The 17,923-nt window shown below is 39.1% G+C and overlaps 1 protein-coding gene across 4 annotated transcripts in view; it reads left to right on the top strand.

Moving 5' to 3' along the window:
• Window positions 1-17,589, top strand: part of SRBD1 (S1 RNA binding domain 1) — a 233,450-nt gene extending 215,861 nt beyond the window's left edge. For all 4 annotated transcript variants that reach the window (XM_082643126.1, XM_082643125.1, XM_082643128.1 and 1 more), the window contains exons 20-21: window positions 13,218-13,402; window positions 16,697-17,589. In XM_082643126.1, the coding sequence (XP_082499252.1) occupies window positions 13,218-13,402; window positions 16,697-16,986 (475 nt within the window). In that variant the 3' untranslated portion in view covers window positions 16,987-17,589. The remainder of the gene's footprint in view (window positions 1-13,217; window positions 13,403-16,696) is intronic.
• Window positions 17,590-17,923: the final 334 nt, after the last annotated feature.

Here is a 17,923-nt window from a genome sequence, read left to right as displayed (position 1 = left end):
ACAAACATTCACTGAGTATTTCCTCATTACCAGGCACTTTAGAAGCATCATTTTGTTTAAACCCCACAGCAATCTTAACGAGGTTAGTACTATTAATATTCCCACTTCTTTAGGTATACAAAATCTCGGATGGGTGAAGTACATTGCCTAAGATAAGTCAGCTGGTGGAACCAAGATTTGAACCAGATCTATGACACTCCAAAGCCTGAGCTCACAGTTAAAAAGCTAGTTTGGAGCCAGATTTAAATGTAATAATAATGGTCTTTCAGATTTAAGGGAATCATACCCTTAAAGACAGTCTGTGTTCAGCACAGAAATGTAACAAGGCTTGTGCTTTGTGTGCTTCTAAAGGAAAAAAAACCCCAGAATATCTGTAATATGCTAACTTTGACTGTTATTCTGTATCATCACATGGCTGAAATTAGACTCTCTCTTTCTTCTGGAGAAAACATTACCTCCTCCAATAAAGGAAACTTTGCCTATTTATTTTATTAAGGGATCTCTAAGAAATGGATTCTTCACATAGAGTATGTAGAATTTTATGCTGTTCTGCTGCAGGTATGATGTTTCCCGAGTATTGCGCTGAAAAGAATTCCTTTCATTATGCTTTTTAGAATGAGACATGTACATTTCAAAATAAGCAGGTTGATAGTGACCACATTTGGTATCTTCTCATTTTAAAAGACAAGGAGGGTGAAGAGCAGGAGTAGCATACTCATCCTAGAATTGTACTCACCTCTGCCAGAAGATGTTTTTAAGTAAGAGAGAAAGAGTAAGGGATAATTTGAGGTCTTTAGTAAATGTCAATTTAAAAACAGTAAGAAACTCCATATTATAGAAGATATAAGGGGAACGTGGGATTAAGAAACCTATTGCTACAGGTAGTTTTTATTTCAATAGTCCTTTGAACCCTTTCTGTTCTCAATCTCTTACTTGTTTCAGGAACCCTTTCTGTTCTCAGTCTCTTACTTGTTTCAGGATCTTCTCACATTTAGCTGATTACTTTACATTCTACTTCACTGAAAAAATTGAGAGCTGCCTTCCTTATAATTGTCTCCATATCTTTACTCATTGTGTCCCACACTTCCCCAAGCTACCCTTCCATCACTTGATTCTGCTTCTCTTCCCATTCTCACTTCTTACTGGCTGTCGCTAAGGACACTTGACCTTGGCATTCTCTTGGTCTCTCTGAGTCGTAGTTGCCTCACCTCTAAAAGTTGATGTGGGGTAGTGTTAGAGTGACAGCCAAGTGAATAAGGTCTTTTAACTTTGTAAAACGTTATGACTGTCTCTTGTATCTTTAATGTCGCCATAATTTATCCCTTTTGTTTTGCCCCACAGACATATTGTTGCTCTGGTCTCCCATTCTTCACTTCCTAAAAGCTAAAAGCAGCAACCACTTTTTATCTTACTTCCTCCTAGAACTTCTCTCTCAGTGCTCCTTTTTCTCATTGCCAGACTTCTCAGAATTATCTGCCTCTAATTTTTACTGTTTGCTTTCTCCCAGCCTTTACAGATTGGATTCTATCCTTACCACTCTTCTGGAATTACTCTCTCAACTAATTTGACCTCCTGATTGTCAAAATCAGTGGCCTTTTCTGTCCTTAAACCACTTACCCATTCTGCAACATTTGACACCATCAACTTACTGATCTTCTTCCATGACTGTTTTCACATTCTGTCTTCGACTTCTTCCTCTGGCCCTCTAAATGTAGATATTCTTCAAGTTTTTACCTTAGTCACCGTCTTCTTTTATTCTATATTTTCCCCCGAATGACTGCATCCACTCACACGACTATCTTTATCTCTCACCCCTCCACTGCTAATTCCAATCCTACATGTAATATCTCTAGTCCAGGCCTTTCTCCTAAGCTCTAGCTCTCCTTTTCCATTTACCTGTGAGAGATTTTCTCATGAATATCCTAGCAACTCCAACTCAATATATCTAAAACTAAAACTTGTATCCTCCTTTCTCCCTCCCTTTATAACTCCCTCTTTTCCTCCCATTAATCCCCCTCACCGGCCCCATATAAAAACAGGACAGACAAACAAAAAGGCTTGGTCTTCCTCTCTTATCCCATGATGAATAGTTAATGGCATTGCTGTCTTTCCATTAATCAAGGCTGGAGTTAACAGGTTGTTCATTCATTCATTAAACATATACCTTCTGAGTGAGTACCTGCTGTATTCCAGGTACTGTTCTGCAATCTTGGAATACATTCAAAGATCCCAGCTCTCAAGGAGACAGATAGTATACAACCAGCATAATAACTAAATTGTATAGTTGATAAAGGTGATAAGATCAGTGGGAAAAAGAGAGCAGAGTAATGGGGACCAGGATTCCCAGGGTTCTGGATAAGGGCTTGCCAATTTAAGTGGGGTCGTCAGGGTAGACCTAATTGACAAGGTGACATTTGAGCAAAGTCTTGATGGAAGTAAAGGAGTTAGCTGTGCAGATATCTGGGGGAAGAGTGTTCCAGGAAGAGGGACCAGACAGTGTAAAGGCCCTAATGTGGGAGCAGGCCTGGCATGATCAAGGAATAGCAAGGAAGCCAGTGAGGCTAATGCAGAGTGAACAAGGGAGAGAAAAATAGGAGATCAGGTGAAAAGGGCATTGGGAGGCTATTAGAGGGACTTGGCCTTAATTCTGAGCCAGAATCAGGAGCCACGGCAAGGTTTTATGCTGAAGAGTGACATGCTCTGACTTACATGTTAAAAGGATCCCATTGTTTGCTGTATTAGGGGGACTATAAGGAGTAGTGGTAGAAACAGGGAGACAAGTTAGACTAAGTGCAATAATTCAGGTGAAAGATGTTGATGACTAAGACTAAAATGATAGAAGAGTTGGTAAGAAGTTATCAGATTCTAGATATATTTTTAAAGAAGAGTCAATATGATTTGTTGACAGATTGAATGAAGGGTATGAAAGACAGTAATTGTGGATATGAATGACAAAAATTATGTGAATGCCAGAGACACTGGAGGATGAAGTGGAAACTCGTTGTAAAGGAGGGCAATGGGGGAAGAGAGAAGTTAAAGCACTAAATTTTGATCACCGCTCCCCAGTGGTGTCTTCTAGTCTCATGGCTTTAGGACACAGACTGATATGGCATTATTTGTTTAATGAAAGAATAAATGATAGAAATAAAGAATGAAAGATGACTACATAGGAGAAGACTGAGGAAACAGAACTACTTAGCGATTGACAATTTTATTTTTTATTTATTTTATTTTATTTTTTTGCAATACGCGGGCCTCTCACTGTTGTGGCCTCTCCTGTTGCGGAGCACAGGCTCCGGACACGCAGGCTCAGCGGCCATGGCTCACGGGCCCAGCCACTCCACGGCATGTGGGATCTTCCCGGACCGGGGCACGAACCCGTGTCCCCTGCATCGGCAGGCAGACTCTCAACCACTGTGCCACCAGGGAAGCCCGACAGTTTTATTTTTATTTATTACAAATTTATTTATTTTTTAAATTTTATTCATTTTTGGCTGTGTCGGGTCTTTGTTGCTGCGCGCAGGCTTTCTCTAGTTGCGGCGAGTGGGGCTACTCTTAGTTGCGGTGCGTGGGCTTCTCATTGCGGTGGCTTCTCTTGTTGCGGAGCATGGGCTCTAGGTGCGCAGGCTTCAGTAGTTGTGGCACGTGGGCTCATTAGTTGTGGCTCGCGGGCTCTAGAGCGCAGACTCAGTAGTTGTGGCACACGGGCTTTGTTGCTCTGCGGCATGTGGGATCTTTCTGGACCCATGTCCCCTGCGTTGGCAGGTGAATTCTTAACCACTGTGCTACCAGGGATGCCCAGGAATTGACAGTTTTAATAGAGCAAAATGAAGTGTCTAGCTTTATTCCAATTTAATTTTTTTTTCTGTAGTCTAAACTGGCTGAGGTCAGTGCAGTTGTGTAAGCAAAGCTGTTGATAGAACCTCTCTATCATCCTTTCTGCCATTGTGCTGAGTAAGTGCTTCTTTGAGAATCTTTTGTGGATTGAAGGGATTTTAGGACCTCCCCAAGTTAAATCCCAAGCCTCCACAGAGTATCCTGTCCAGAGCCTGGGCTTTCCTAGATTTTACAGACTAGAAAACAGAGACAGACCATGACAGAGGATTATTTCCCATTTTCTGCCGTCCTCCAGAAATTGCCACAGTGTCTCCATGTGTGAGTGATTTCATCCCGCTGGCTCTGCGGGCCCTGAGTGAAATCGCCAGCAGCCTGTGCGGGGGTTGCCGCCCCCCACGCCTCCTCTGGTTTTGTCCTGCCATTCTGGTAGATCAAGAGAGCCAAAGGCAAGTGTCCGATTTCCCCTTTTGCTTGAACGAGGTACCAGGAGGTAGTGCTTTGTGCTGCAGATTATGCTGATTGGTACATGTCACAGTGAGACCTGGCACTCTCCCAAAGAATCTGCTGCATTAAGAATTTGATTCACTCCAGATAGTTAAGCTTGAAAGTTGTTATGTTCTTGATTTAACTTGAGAAATGCCAGGAAATTTAATGTTAAGATTGTTCCTCAGCACTCATTTTGATAAAGCTTTAGCTAGTATTTAATTGTTATTTCTATTTTGGCCGTCAGGGAAAATTTTTAAAAGGTTAGTTTCTAGAAGTGGTTAACAGCCTGTGTAGCAGGAATATGACATGCAGCACCAAAATGATGGACTAGGTAAGTTGTATTTCAAGGGATGATTTATATCAGTATCTGCACTATTCTAATAGAAATGTGATATTTCCTTTATTACTGAGGATATACCTATTTCTGACCCTTAGATCAATGTGGAAAAGTATGTTTTCAGAGAGTAAATAACCATTAACTTAAAATTCAGGTCTGGAACAGGAGTAATCATATAACCTCACAAAATATTTTCTTGGGGACAGGAGCTCTTCTGTACAAAAGCCAAGCACTGTTTATTCTTAATTTACGGAAAAAACTTGTGTCTGGTTTTTAAGACCAGAAGTTGCCCAAACAATACAAACTTCCAATTATAAGATGGATACATTCTGGAGATCTAATGTACAGCATGGTGATTATAGTTAATAATATTCTATTATATACTTGAAAGTTGCTAAGAGAGTAGATCTTAAATGTTTCACCCCCAAAAAAAGAAATGGTAATTATGTGACCTGATGGGGGTGTTAAGCTAATGCTGTGGTGGTAATCATTTTGCAGTTGTTAAGTGTATCAGATCAACACGTTGTACACTTTAAACTTATACAATGTTATGTGTCAATTATATCTCAATGAAGCTGGTGGGGAGAAAACCCACAAAAGCAGAATTAACCCAACAAGGATTCTGTGTTTAGATAAATGAATACATGGATCCCAACTGGTGCTTCTGGGCTAAAAGCAGTTGGGGGCCAAGGGGGTGGAGAGTCCCTTCGGAGGTCCTGCCTTGCTCTCTGCCATGGAGCTAACATAAGTTAAACCAGACAGTGATTGGTGGCCCATACTGAAGACCTTTAATGACTGAGCAGATCTCAATCTCTGTTTCTTTCCCATTCCTGTTCAAGGATTGAGCACCTCTGAACTCTTTTTTTTTAGCATTGCTTTCAGAGGTTTTATCACATTCTTCCCAACTTTAGCTTTCTGCCCAGCAAGAAGAGAAGCCTTCTAGCTAATAAGCAGCTGTAATACAGGGAGTTGAGGTTGTTTTTGTTTAAAAAACAAAACAAAACAAAATGGCAGCAGTAGAGCATTGGTATTCATAGTTTTGACTGTGAGCAACTCAGAAGGCCCATGACTTGTGGTGCTTTGTAATTTTTCTGAGGGGTAAGTCAGTCTAATGAGTATGTCTACCACACCTCCCACGTCTAAAATTCACTACAGCTTTATTCTGCATTCACGTGCCAACTAGCTTCTACAATGATAAAAACATGTTTCTCTGTGGGAAACTTTCCTGAAAAGAAACCCAGCTACAAATGCTGTAAAATAAATGAAGATTTGATAAACAGACCTAAAAAGTTATTTGCAAATTTGAAAGATCTTAAATTTTTCTGGACTTGCCTCACAAGAGTTGGCAGCATTCGGACATGAAAATTAAGGCAGAATCTTTTCTGGCTTTTGATAAGTGATGTCTTAGGATGTGTATCAGTTAGTTACTGCACATTAACTTCTTCTATGGAACTATGATTAGACAATATTAGATTGCCTTTTCATAAAGAGACATAGCATCATAAAAGAGAACAAACCTAAAGATGATAAAAGGACAGATTACTAAAAGTGATTTTGGGTGTTTGTTTTTTTCTTGTTAATACTATAGTTAAAAACCCAAACAGCTTACTATAATTCCCAGGAAGTAACATTCATCTTTTTTTTTTTTTTTTTTTTTTTTTTTGCGGTACGCGGGCCTCTCACTGTTGTGGCCTCTCCCGTTGCGGAGCACAGGCTCCAGACGTGCAGGCTCAGCGGCCATGGCTCACGGGCCCAGCCGCTCCGCGGCATGTGGGATCTTACTGGACCAAGGCACGAACCCGTGTCCCCTGCATCGGCAGGCGGACTCTCAACCACTGTGCCACCAGGGAAGCCCATTCATCATATTTTTGAAAGTGCTTTCACAAAAGAAAAAAATGATGAAAGAGATTCTACCCACTTGAGAATCAGATGACCAGGATGTGGGATACTTAGGAACTGATTGTCATATCTGATGTCTTACACACTGTTCTAACACACGCTGCATGAAGTTTTGGGCAAGGCTAGTAGGGGTAAATAGGAGGTTTAAGAATGTGAGATGGTACCTAACTTCCCACAGCTCACTGTGGAGGCAGTGCAGTGCCAGACTGCTGAGGGTTCAGATCATGCCCGTTTGATCTGGGAAAGTTATTCAGCCTCCCTGTACCTCATTTCCTTATCTGTTAAATGAGGATAATAATAGTACCTATCTCATGGGATTGCATGAATTAATATACATAGAATTCTTAGCACCTGGGAGAGAGTAAACTATTGTTACTGCCATAGTCATTGCTATTATTTTTGTCATGATTGAGAAGGGGCTGTCAAGCTGACTCATAAAAGGCAGTTGGGGGGGGATTGATTTACAGCTGTTAGTTTCCGAGGGAAAAATAATGTTTTACCATGTGAGCCAGATATAATTAAATTATAATATAATTTAACATTGTTAATTAATGTTAACACTGGGTCCTGGAATTGAAGAAAACACTGGTTTCTCACCTGAGTATCTGGAGCAGCCTTGTAGTACCCAGTGGAGCAGAAGTGAGAGGGAGTTGCCGAGCAGCCATAAAGTTGCGCTTGCTTCAGTCTCTTCCAGTCTCCAAAGTATTTGCCCTTCTCCTTCTCTTTTCTTCTTCAGGTTCAGATCACTCAGTCTGGAGCCTGAAACTCAGTAGGGTATTGATTTAGTCTCCCATTATCTCCCTTCTCCCCTTCCTGTCCCCACTCTAGCTATGGATTTTAATCATAGCCTGTCTTCTGACTCTCTGTGACCATAAGCAAATCCCTCTGACCTCAATTGCCCACTCTTTAAATGGAATAAAAATGGCTCTGCGCATTTAGAGGACAACTGGGGAGATTTATGGAAATGCATTTTCAGATTTCTTAAAAGGAGGATTCCTTGACAGGATGGAATTCATAGTAAAAAGGCTGCTTCCCAAGGAAGAAAGTTCTTTATTACAGTACATGGGCTTTATCACCTAGTAGTGCCAGAGCTGTTTAATTTCAGCTCTGCTATCACTAACCTGTATGTTTTTGAATACTACTTTTTTATTTGCCCTCCTCTTTCAAATATTCACAGGCACTAATCCACGTTATGGCTTTACAGACAGTAAATTAAATTACATGAATTCTGAACACAGTGTTTTTGAGCTGTAGAGAGTCTGCAGCCTTTGAAACCACTAACTTAATTTTGTATAACTCTTATTCGGTAACTCAAAAAGAGCCAAACTTTTTCCTTTTGAATTTGGTTTAAAAAATAATAATAAATTGTTCCCAGGCAGTGGTGCTGGGTGCCAGATTTTATCTGGGATCTAAATCTTCTGTCTACATTGAAAATCTGCCAGAGTTAAGAGGTAAGCAATGCTGATGAAGATGTGATATATGACTTTTACCTTAGCTACAACCTTGTGGTCTCAGCTATGTGACTTTGGGCAGGTTACTTAATCTATCTGAGTTTAGATTTCCTTATCTGCAAATTTATATCCACAATAAATTGTTGAGAGAATTAAATGAACTTTAAATCTTTATTGAGCACTTTCAAAATATCTATTTGTCTGCATATAAAATCCTACCTCTAAAAGAGCAGATATAAGTGGAAGATTATTCCAATATACTGTCAGTACTTAAATTAGAATAAGTTCATTCAAGGCAAAAGCTCTGTTACCATCTTTCATAGAGTCTTCTTCCACAGTAAATAAATAGTTATTGGAGAAAGCTGAACACTTTTCTAAATTATTTTTAATTCACTTTAGCATTTTGTCACATTCCTTTGAAGAGGCTTGATTTTAGCAAATCTTTATCATTTGAGGGTGTTGTGTGTGTCTGTGTGTATAAGTATGAGCATGTTTAAAACAACCCAGACTCAATGGAAAGAGGATGATCACACTGAGTAATTGGGTTGTTTGGGGTTTTTCTGTGTTATTTTAATGGGGATCATTGTTTTAACAAGTGTAATAAAACTGATTTTCCTTTGTCACTTGTAAATTTATTTCTAAGGCAATTTCTGTTTTTTTGTGGTTTTTTTGTGGTACGCAAGCCTCTCACTGTTGTGGCCTCTCCCGTTGCGGCGCACAGGCTCTGGACGCGCAGGCTCAGCGACCATGGCTCACGGGCCCAGCCGCTCCACAGCATGTGGGATCTTCCCGGACGGGGCACGAACCCGTGTCCCCTGCATTGGCAGGCGGACTCTCAACCACTGCGCCACCAGGGAAGCCCTCTAAGGCAATTTCTAAGATAAGATTTTAGAAATCTTTAGAGCGATAATCAACATTTCAATACATGATGCTTTCCCATTTTTATATACTCACACTCATTTGTGTGTGTGTGTATTGTATATATATACACCCACACACATTTGGTTTTTTAAATTATAGCTTTAATTATATCATAATCACACAGTATATCACACCTAGTAAGTGGTTCTGAAATAGGAAAAGCTAATACAAATCGATGCTGCTTATTCTTTGTGGCATTGGTTATTATTTCACTGATCTTAGATATTTTGTTTGATGTAACTATATAAGCAATGTCTTCTTCAACTATTTCTAAAGAGAAGATCATCCTAAATCTCACACTTTTAGAGGATATCACATTTTAACTGGCTTTTTTTTTTTTTTACAAAGTCAATTCCCTGTACTAAATTGCTAAAATAAAATAAAACAGCTTTCTAAGAATATGTTTGTTCTCCTACATACAATTAATGCAACGTGCATCGAGTATCCAGTTTCTGTGCACGTATCAATATAACAGACTTTTGAAAAAGGAGGAAACATTTACTAAGTTCTTCAAAGTTAGAAGCAGGTAAAGTCTGATGCTTATAAACCAAGTCTTTTGGAAGACAAACTGCATTCCTTAATCTATGGCAGCTTCTCCTTTTTGGTTCTTCTTGTTTTTTTCTGCTGCTCATAGATCCAAGAGTGTGTTTAGATGCAGGAGGTGCTCCAAAGGCACTCCGAATGTTTCCAAGCAATGACACTGAAAGTGCCCCCCTGCCACCCAGATAGCTGCATACCGTTTAAAACTATACTTTCAGATCAAAGTCTATAAAGGCTTTCAGAACAACCTTGTTAACCCTTTCTGAAAGGGTTACATTTTTTAAAAGTTTATCTGCAGTATATAAGTTTTCAAAAGCTGTTAAGTTCTTATGAAAAATTACTTGCTATAACTTTCCATGGCTGATGATATGCTAGCAAAAGCCATTTCAGTATCACCTTCACTAGGTACCTACTAGCTTCTAATTAAGCACAGTTGGTTGGTTGTTCTGTGGGCCTCCCTGTAAATGCACTCTACTTGAATTTACTATTACTTGTGGATTTTGCACCAGCAAAGATTTTTAAGGATTCTGCCCCAGTTCAGTTTCTCAGTTTAACAAAGAGGTTAGAAATTGGAAAAGATTCTTTGATGATGGTTAAAGTGCAGTTCACACTGCCACCCCTTTGATTTGACTGCTGAAGCAGCAGATGTGGTAAAGCCACACTCCTTGAAGCGAAAATAAAGTGTGCTGCTACACGCTCACCTGGGTGAATTTCAGCTCCTGGTAGATAGTGTAAAGGGGTAGCAGGTTTCCCTCCTTAGGCATGTTGGAATTTATATTTAGTCTTTATTATTAAAAGCAGTAAATTTTAAAATATATATAGAATCTGTGGTTTTCGGTGTAACAAATTATTGCTGAACTTTTGTGTCCCACCTCTTCCTCTATAATCACAGTTAAGAAGGCCAGGTTAGCTCTTAGAGTGTAAGCTCTCTTTTAAATCATTGAATGTCTGCCTATATTGCAAATAATGACCTGCTTTATCTGTAACTACTTTTTCTAAAATGACTGTGCTCTTGCATTTATTGGTTTATTGATGTGATTACTTTAAGACAGTAAAAACTAATGGATAAAAATAAAGTATAAAAGTCTCTTTTAAAAGTGTCCTGAGTGGATAGACAACTAGAAGTACTTTGCCCTTGAAACATGGTTCTTTGCAGAATCTTAAATCCGGTGTGTTTAGCCCACAAAGCACATGTTAATATTAAGTTGTTTTTAAAGTGATGGAGTTGCATCACCACAGTTCTTCTGTGCTCTGTGGGGTATCATGTTGCTTTAGTGTAATGAGTCCTGGGCTCCTAAATTTTTTTCTCCATGCTGGAAATGATTACATAAAACTGAATGGCTATATCTGAAGTCTTATGAATCTTGAGAATTTCTTATTCTTCAGGAAAAATATTACAAAGACTTTTCTTATTTTTTGAGGGGGAAAACTAGCATTTGTAACAAGTTTCTGTTAAAAATATCAGCGATTTTAGGTTATATAGCATTCTGTTTGAAAAACAAGCAGTCTTTCTGCTGCAAGGTCTGTATTTTAACTTTGTGCAGATGTGTGCTGAAAGAACATGATGTGCTTATTTGTTGCATTTATGCTACTTTCTTACTTTAAGTAAGATGGATGAAATTACATATTAAATAAAAACAGCAGGTCAGACAGCAGTCCTTAGCAAACTGAAAAAGCCTTTCAGAGACAGTGGAGAAAATGAGACTATGATTTTAATAACGCATGGACTTTTGAGAGAATTGTCTACTTAAACGCATATATATAATAATTTCTCTGTGGGATTTATCAGTGTTAACTGTCTACTGTTTAAAACTAATCTGCCATTAAATTGTGTTGGTGAAATGTTACCCAAAGTATTGTTTTATATCTTAACCAAATATAGCACTTTAATTTTGATGTAACTGCGGTTATAAACAGACACACACTGATATGTATAGCATGAAACTCCAGTTGGTGAAAAGAGCTGTGTGGCCTTGGGCAAGTTATTTAACCTCCCTAAACCTCAACTTTCCCTTTCTGTATGATGTGATACCTACCTCTCAGGATTATTGTCAGGATTAAATGAGAACATCTATCAAGCACTGTTTTTTCAGAACATATTTTTCAGAACATGTTCACGTACATTCTTATGTTCACATAAAGTACAGTGTGTTTTTATATGGCACTTCTGAGCCAGAAAGTACTTTGTATTGAGTATTTCTTATTATACTCAATTCTAAAATGAAACTGTGTATTGGACATTACTTATCACACTCGATTCTAGAGTAAAAATTCAGAATAATGTAGCATAAATTATTCTTACGTTATTTAAAGAACACATGTTTATTGAGTGGCTACTGAGCAAAAAACATTGTTTCCTATCATTTACAGTTGAATATATTTGAAATCCAATAATGGAGAGGTCAAACTCAAGCTATTCCCAGTTCATTTTATAGTCCCTCTCCCCTTTTGTTTCCTGTTTTCCTTTTTCTGCAACTCTGTTGTAACTTTAAGAAAGTTTTCAAAATAAAAAAGCATCTGACTTTGTTCCATAGTCATTTAAAAATAAGGTTGATCAATACTGAAGCATTAGCTAGGAGCACAATTTGGTGCTTTTTTATTGGTTTCAGTTACCATTGCCCTCAGGCTTGTGTGTGTGAGGATGAAAATGATATATGAAATATGCAGCCAGGTTAAACCAATATTCTTTGTACGTCTGTAACCACTATAAACAGAATTCTTTATATGGAAGTGACTTTAGTAGCAGTTAGTTACACACACACACACACACACACAAACACAAAACCTTAAGACTCCAAGTAGCCTTCTGAGCCAGTGTTTTTGTTATTGAGACCAAGACTTGTACATTACTTTGGGAAGTTTCTGCCTTTTAGTTACTTTTATTAGTTATAAAATGCTATCCAAGGTTATTATAGATTTTCAACTCATGAATATACTTTTTTGGCATTTTATCAGTTGATTGTAAGCCAGAATCTTGGGGATTTGAAAGATGTTCTGCTAAATAGCCAGTTGCAGACCAATCAAGCCAAGAGGGTAAATACCAGGGAAGTCTTCTCAGCAGGGCCTGTTTTATTTAGAAAGCTGTGCAAGGAAGTTGGCTGTGGGCAGAGGTTGTCATGTGTCATCTGCCCCATCAGTCAGAGCTTTAGCAGCTGTTCCCTGTCACTAGGGCCCTTATGTGCTACTGCTCATCCATCAGCACTAACAGATACCGCTGCCTCTCCGTGGGCCAGGGAAGCCATGGACACACAGAGATAAAGTGTGTATCTCACTGGCCATCAGTTGGGATGAAAGCTCTTTTTTTTTTTTTTTTTGCGGTACGCAGGCTTCTCACTGCCGTGGGCTCTCCCGTTGCAGAGCACAGGCTCCGGACGCGCAGGCTCAGGGGCCATGGCTCACGGGCCCAGCCGCTCCGCAGCATGTGGGATCTTCCCAGACCGGGGCACGAACCCGTGTCCCCTGCATCGGCAGGCAGACTCTCAACCACTGCGCCACCAGGGAAGGCCCACTGGTGCTGATTCTGAGCAGGTGCTTCATTGGAAAATAGCACAAAAACCTAAAGTTATCCCCTCCCTTTTTTTCCCCAAGACACATCATCTATTATGGCTTGGGACACATAGTAGATTTTCAATAAAGACCAATTGATTGATTGATATATGGATCTGAGATGAATAAGGAGTGACCTGTATTAGGAGATTGGAAAATAATATTATTAATAAGTGTTGGGGTTTTTTTTTCCTCTGCAGGTTTTTGTCATTTGTTGGAGGGACACTGTGTGAGATTGGCAAGCCTGAAATGCAACAAAAAATAAATTCAATCCTTGAAAAAGAAGGAATAGAGAAAACTGCAGAAAGATTGCAAACAACAGTACACACCTTACAGGTCATCATAGATGGTCTCAGCCAGCCTGAGAGCTTTGACTTTCGAACAGGTAAACAATTGAACTTAAATAACAGCACCTTTCACTTGTATAGCTCACAATAATCCTAAGCCATTGGATTCTCCATTCTCCCATTCTATCCATGAGAAAACTAAAGCATAGTGACCTTCCTTCAAAGTCATTGCAGCTAGTTAGTATCCAAAGCCAAAGCTAAAAGCCAGGTCTCCAGAACCCTTGTCCCAGGCTTATTTCCCATCACACTAGACTAAGTGCATCATGCATGTGCTGGCATGTGCATGGAGGCACGCATTCTTCATGATCCTTTTGTAGACTGTTTTTACCTCATGAGAGAAGTCCAAGGTAAAGCATTCAATTCACAAACTAAAGTGAATCTTCTCCCTAAATTACAGCCTTCCAAGTTCCTGGATTCTATGTCAATGAACACATTGAACAAATAAGATACTATCTCTCTTTTGATTCTCCTTCTAACTAAAAGTCTCTCAGCCTTCAGCACAGGTAGATGGTGAGGGAAGTATAACAGCCATAGTTGTTGAGAGCAATGACCCGGTGAGAAGGAATTAAGGTATCAAATGACCTACTTCCCAAGGAAATTTGAATAGGAAGCCCTTAGATTTAAATGAGTGTGTGCTTGTCTCACACCAGTTTTATGATACCATGTTAGGGCTTGGCTCTTTGCATTCTGGGTTGGGCTGTGTTGAGGTGGTTTCTTTGAAAAGGTTTAAGGGAATTTGTGCTAACCCAGCAAGCTCAATGGACCATTCCCTCAATTGTTGTGTAAGTTTGAAATTAATTTTAAGGTTGGAGGAAAATAAAATGAAACATACAGTAAGACCTATGCCAGAAATGCAGGAGTAGAAGCCTCTGTGTGGTCCATCCAAAGTGAATATTTCAGTAGACAAATCCATCTCCCTTTGCAGGTATTATGTGTGAATTCCACCTAGGTGTTATCTAGCAGGAATACTAAGTGAGCAGTGGTTTTCAAGCATGGTGGCATTTGAGGGTGCTATGCCTAGAACCACTACATTAGAGGGTTGGCAAATATGCTCTGTACTGGCTTTTCTTGTCCATCTTATTTTTCGGTCTTGGTGTTGATTGCTCCATTATCCCAGTTACACTGTAGACTCAGAGCAAAGATCAATACTCAAATTATATAGTTCAGTTAAACAACCAACAGCTAAGTTGGTCCTTACCTGGTTGAGCAGAAACAGATGCACCTGGGCTGTCAACTGAGCTTACCAGTTACAGCAGTGTTTATCATTGTGACAAGTGAAATTTCAAATCTCTTTGAAACAAACTTTTGCGCTAGAGTAAGTCACAGTTTCCTAGATGTCTGAGAACTTTCGTTTTAATACTAAAAACATCCCCAGGAAGGAAGGCAGACAGTCTTACTTTTGAAGAGGCAGATAGTATTTTGGATGTTTCTGTATTACAGTATTTATGCTACATCTCTTTTCTTTTCTCCATTTTCTCAAAATTATTTCCTTTCTTGCCTCATTCTTTCTTCATACTCATCCTGTCTTCTGTTTTCCCAGTGACATAATCAATTATATTTTATTAACACTCTGGTTGCTAGTTTCCATAATTGGGTTCATCAGAGGCATCCAGGTGACAGAGTACTGAATATGTAGCCTTGGCAATCAAAGTGTTAAAGTTTGCCTGGTACATGGAGGATTTCTGATTTCTCAGTGGCCCGGGCTGTCTTCAGAAACATATTAAGTAGTTCTTGACTCTGATTTTCCATGCAAAATTAAACTAAGCAGCTGATCAGGAACCCTTGGGGAATCTGTAGCAGCTGGACCTCTGTAAGAAAGAAGGGGGAAAATAAGTTTCTAAGCATAAAAACAATGCCTATGGGGCCTCAGAGACCATCCTACCTCTGACCCTGATCAACAACTTTGTTTTACTTTGCTTTGACACAGTCCTTGCCCAGTGTAATGGCGCATTCAGTGGGTTTTTTGTTTTTGGAATTCACTGCTGCAGCATCAGGTGGAATTCTACACAATCAATTCCAATGTTAACATATTGCTTTTTTATGAAGAAAATGAGATTTCAAGTTTAGAGAGGGTTTTTGTTTTGTTTTAAAGGCAAAAGGTGAATTTTTTTTAAATGTTGATTTCAGTATGGTTGGGCTGGGGGAGGGGAACCAAGAGGTGACCAGTTGTTAATACAAATGTAAAGGATAGCTTCAACAAGTAATCAGGATAAAGGCAACAGCTGTGGAGGAAAAGGAAATGGAATGGGCGGAGGGGAAAATGAGGTCTTAGTAAAAGGAGATTGGAGCATAGAATGTGTTCTTTGTTATTAGAGTCAACATTCAGTAATCCTAGGAAAGGGGGCCAAGAGGAGCATGGGTAAATGGGTAAATGGAATCCACAGATAATCCAAAAGCCCCATTTAAATTGTGAGTTGTAACCTTCTCCACCATAAAACATTTGTTGTTGTCTTTGTTTTGTTTTAACTAAAGCCATAATGATTCCTTGGCAGGCTTTGTGCCTACCTTTGGGTGTGTAGTGTTAATGAACAGAGAAATGTACTGGAGTGAGCAAGGGAAGAGGGCTGTAAGGAACTTGAGAACAGAGATCTATACTTCATCTTTGTCTCTCAAGCACCCAGCAGAGTGCCTGGCCAGGAGGTAATAATAGGGGTTAATAAATGTTGTATGAATTGAATTGAAAGAGGAGAAAGGAGATGAGAAGCTGATCTGAGTTTCTGAGCAATAGATAATCAAGAATCCATAAATTTTGATTGGATAAATATATTCAAAGTGGATAGGAATTGATCCTTGAGTTCAAAATTTATGGGGAGAAGTGAGAAGACCATTTAAATTTCATCCACATTTGACTAAACATTTATGTATGTTCTACCCCCTTTAAACAGTTTGAGAATTCAGGTACTGGGGGAAAAGCTCCCAATCTTCTATCTCTGAGGATCTTATTTTCTCAGTGTTTGTGACTTAGCCTTGCATATTCATTGAACAAATATACTTTCTCATAAAGAAGAAAATAAGGCTCTCTAATCTAAAATTTTAGTCCTTATGTATAGTGCTAATGCTTACATGCTAGCAAGATAGAATTTGAGGAGAAGGAAGTGTCTGCGTAAATTTTCTTGAATTGTTTCTGCTTGGCACATGCTGTTTCTCCAACTAGAATGCCTTTTCTCTGAAGGCAGGCCTGTACCTTCAGCTCCTTTTACGTCCCCCCTCAATGCTTAATACTGGTCTGGGCACACAATCAATAAATAGTCCATACTTACTCACTAATCTGTGTTGTGTCTAACAGTGCTTTATTATTTACACAAACTGTCTTTTTTCCCCTTTCCTTGTAGATTTCGATAAACCTGATTTCAAGAGAAGCATAGTCTGCTTGGAAGACCTGCAGGTTGGGACAGTTCTTACAGGCAAAGTTGAGAATGCCACCCTATTTGGAATTTTTGTGGATATAGGAGTGGGGAGATCAGGGCTGATTCCCATACGAAATGTAACAGAAGCAAAACTTTCTAAGACGAAGAAGAGAAGGAGTCTTGGGCTGGGCCCTGGAGAAAGAGTGGAAGTCCAAGTACTCAACATTGACATTCCCCGATCTCGGATTACTCTGGACCTCATTCGGGTGTTGTGAGTGTGCCACTGGTGGCCAAACACTGATTTTTATTCCCTCATTTCTACAGTTTGACAAGAATAAGTCAGATGTTTGTGAGCTCTAGATAGCAGATGAGAAAGAATTCACTTAATATCAGAAATATTTTCCAAACACTTTCCTTATTATTCCTTCTGGATAAATAGAGAGCTAACGGTTTGATTTCTTTTCCCCTTAAAAAAAAGCAACTAATAGACATCTTTATTTGGCTTTATGTAGTAATGATTTTCTGACCAAAATTTTATTTTTTATAACTCATCTTTGACTCCTTTTGCATTTTGTATAATAGATTGTTTCACCTCTACTTGCCAACATGCCTTGCTGGATTTGTATGGAACTGTCTTCTTGATTTAAATTGTACAATGTTTCTTGACAGTAGGGCTGGCAGTACTTAATCCACTCTTTTTATAGATTTTTTTTAAAAATCAGGCCTTTTGGACTTGACTCATGATTTTCCTTTGCCAGGCAAACCAGAGATATCCCAATAAAACAGATCCTGATGTGTTTGTAACCATCAAGTGAATAGCTCGAACTATTTCTCAGAAGGATATATGTATTGATCCCTACAATAAAATTTTGTGGCTAGTGATCTTGTTTTTGCTATGTTGATTCAGTGAATGATCTACGAGTCAATCTTGATTAAACAAGATGTGGCACATATTCATACAACTTTCATATAAGCCAACTAGCTGTGCCTTTGGGGAAAAGGGAAACCTCTATTAATTTGAAGAATGACTTTCTGTTTGACTTATCACAGAAAGGCATATTCTTTCTTAAGCATTAAGATCAAACTCCAGATGGGGATAGAAATGGCCCGCCTAAAGATTCAATACAGATCAGGTGTGAAGGGGCAAGAAAAACAAGTAGATGAAGCCAGTCCTCTTAACTCTGTTTTTATTCAGTGGAGATGGTAAATATT

This window comes from Mesoplodon mirus, assembly GCF_964341445.2.
Source record: "Mesoplodon mirus genome assembly, chromosome: 14".
In the NCBI taxonomy this organism is placed as follows: domain Eukaryota; kingdom Metazoa; phylum Chordata; class Mammalia; order Artiodactyla; family Ziphiidae; genus Mesoplodon; species Mesoplodon mirus.
This window is presented reverse-complemented; position numbering and strand designations above follow the sequence as displayed.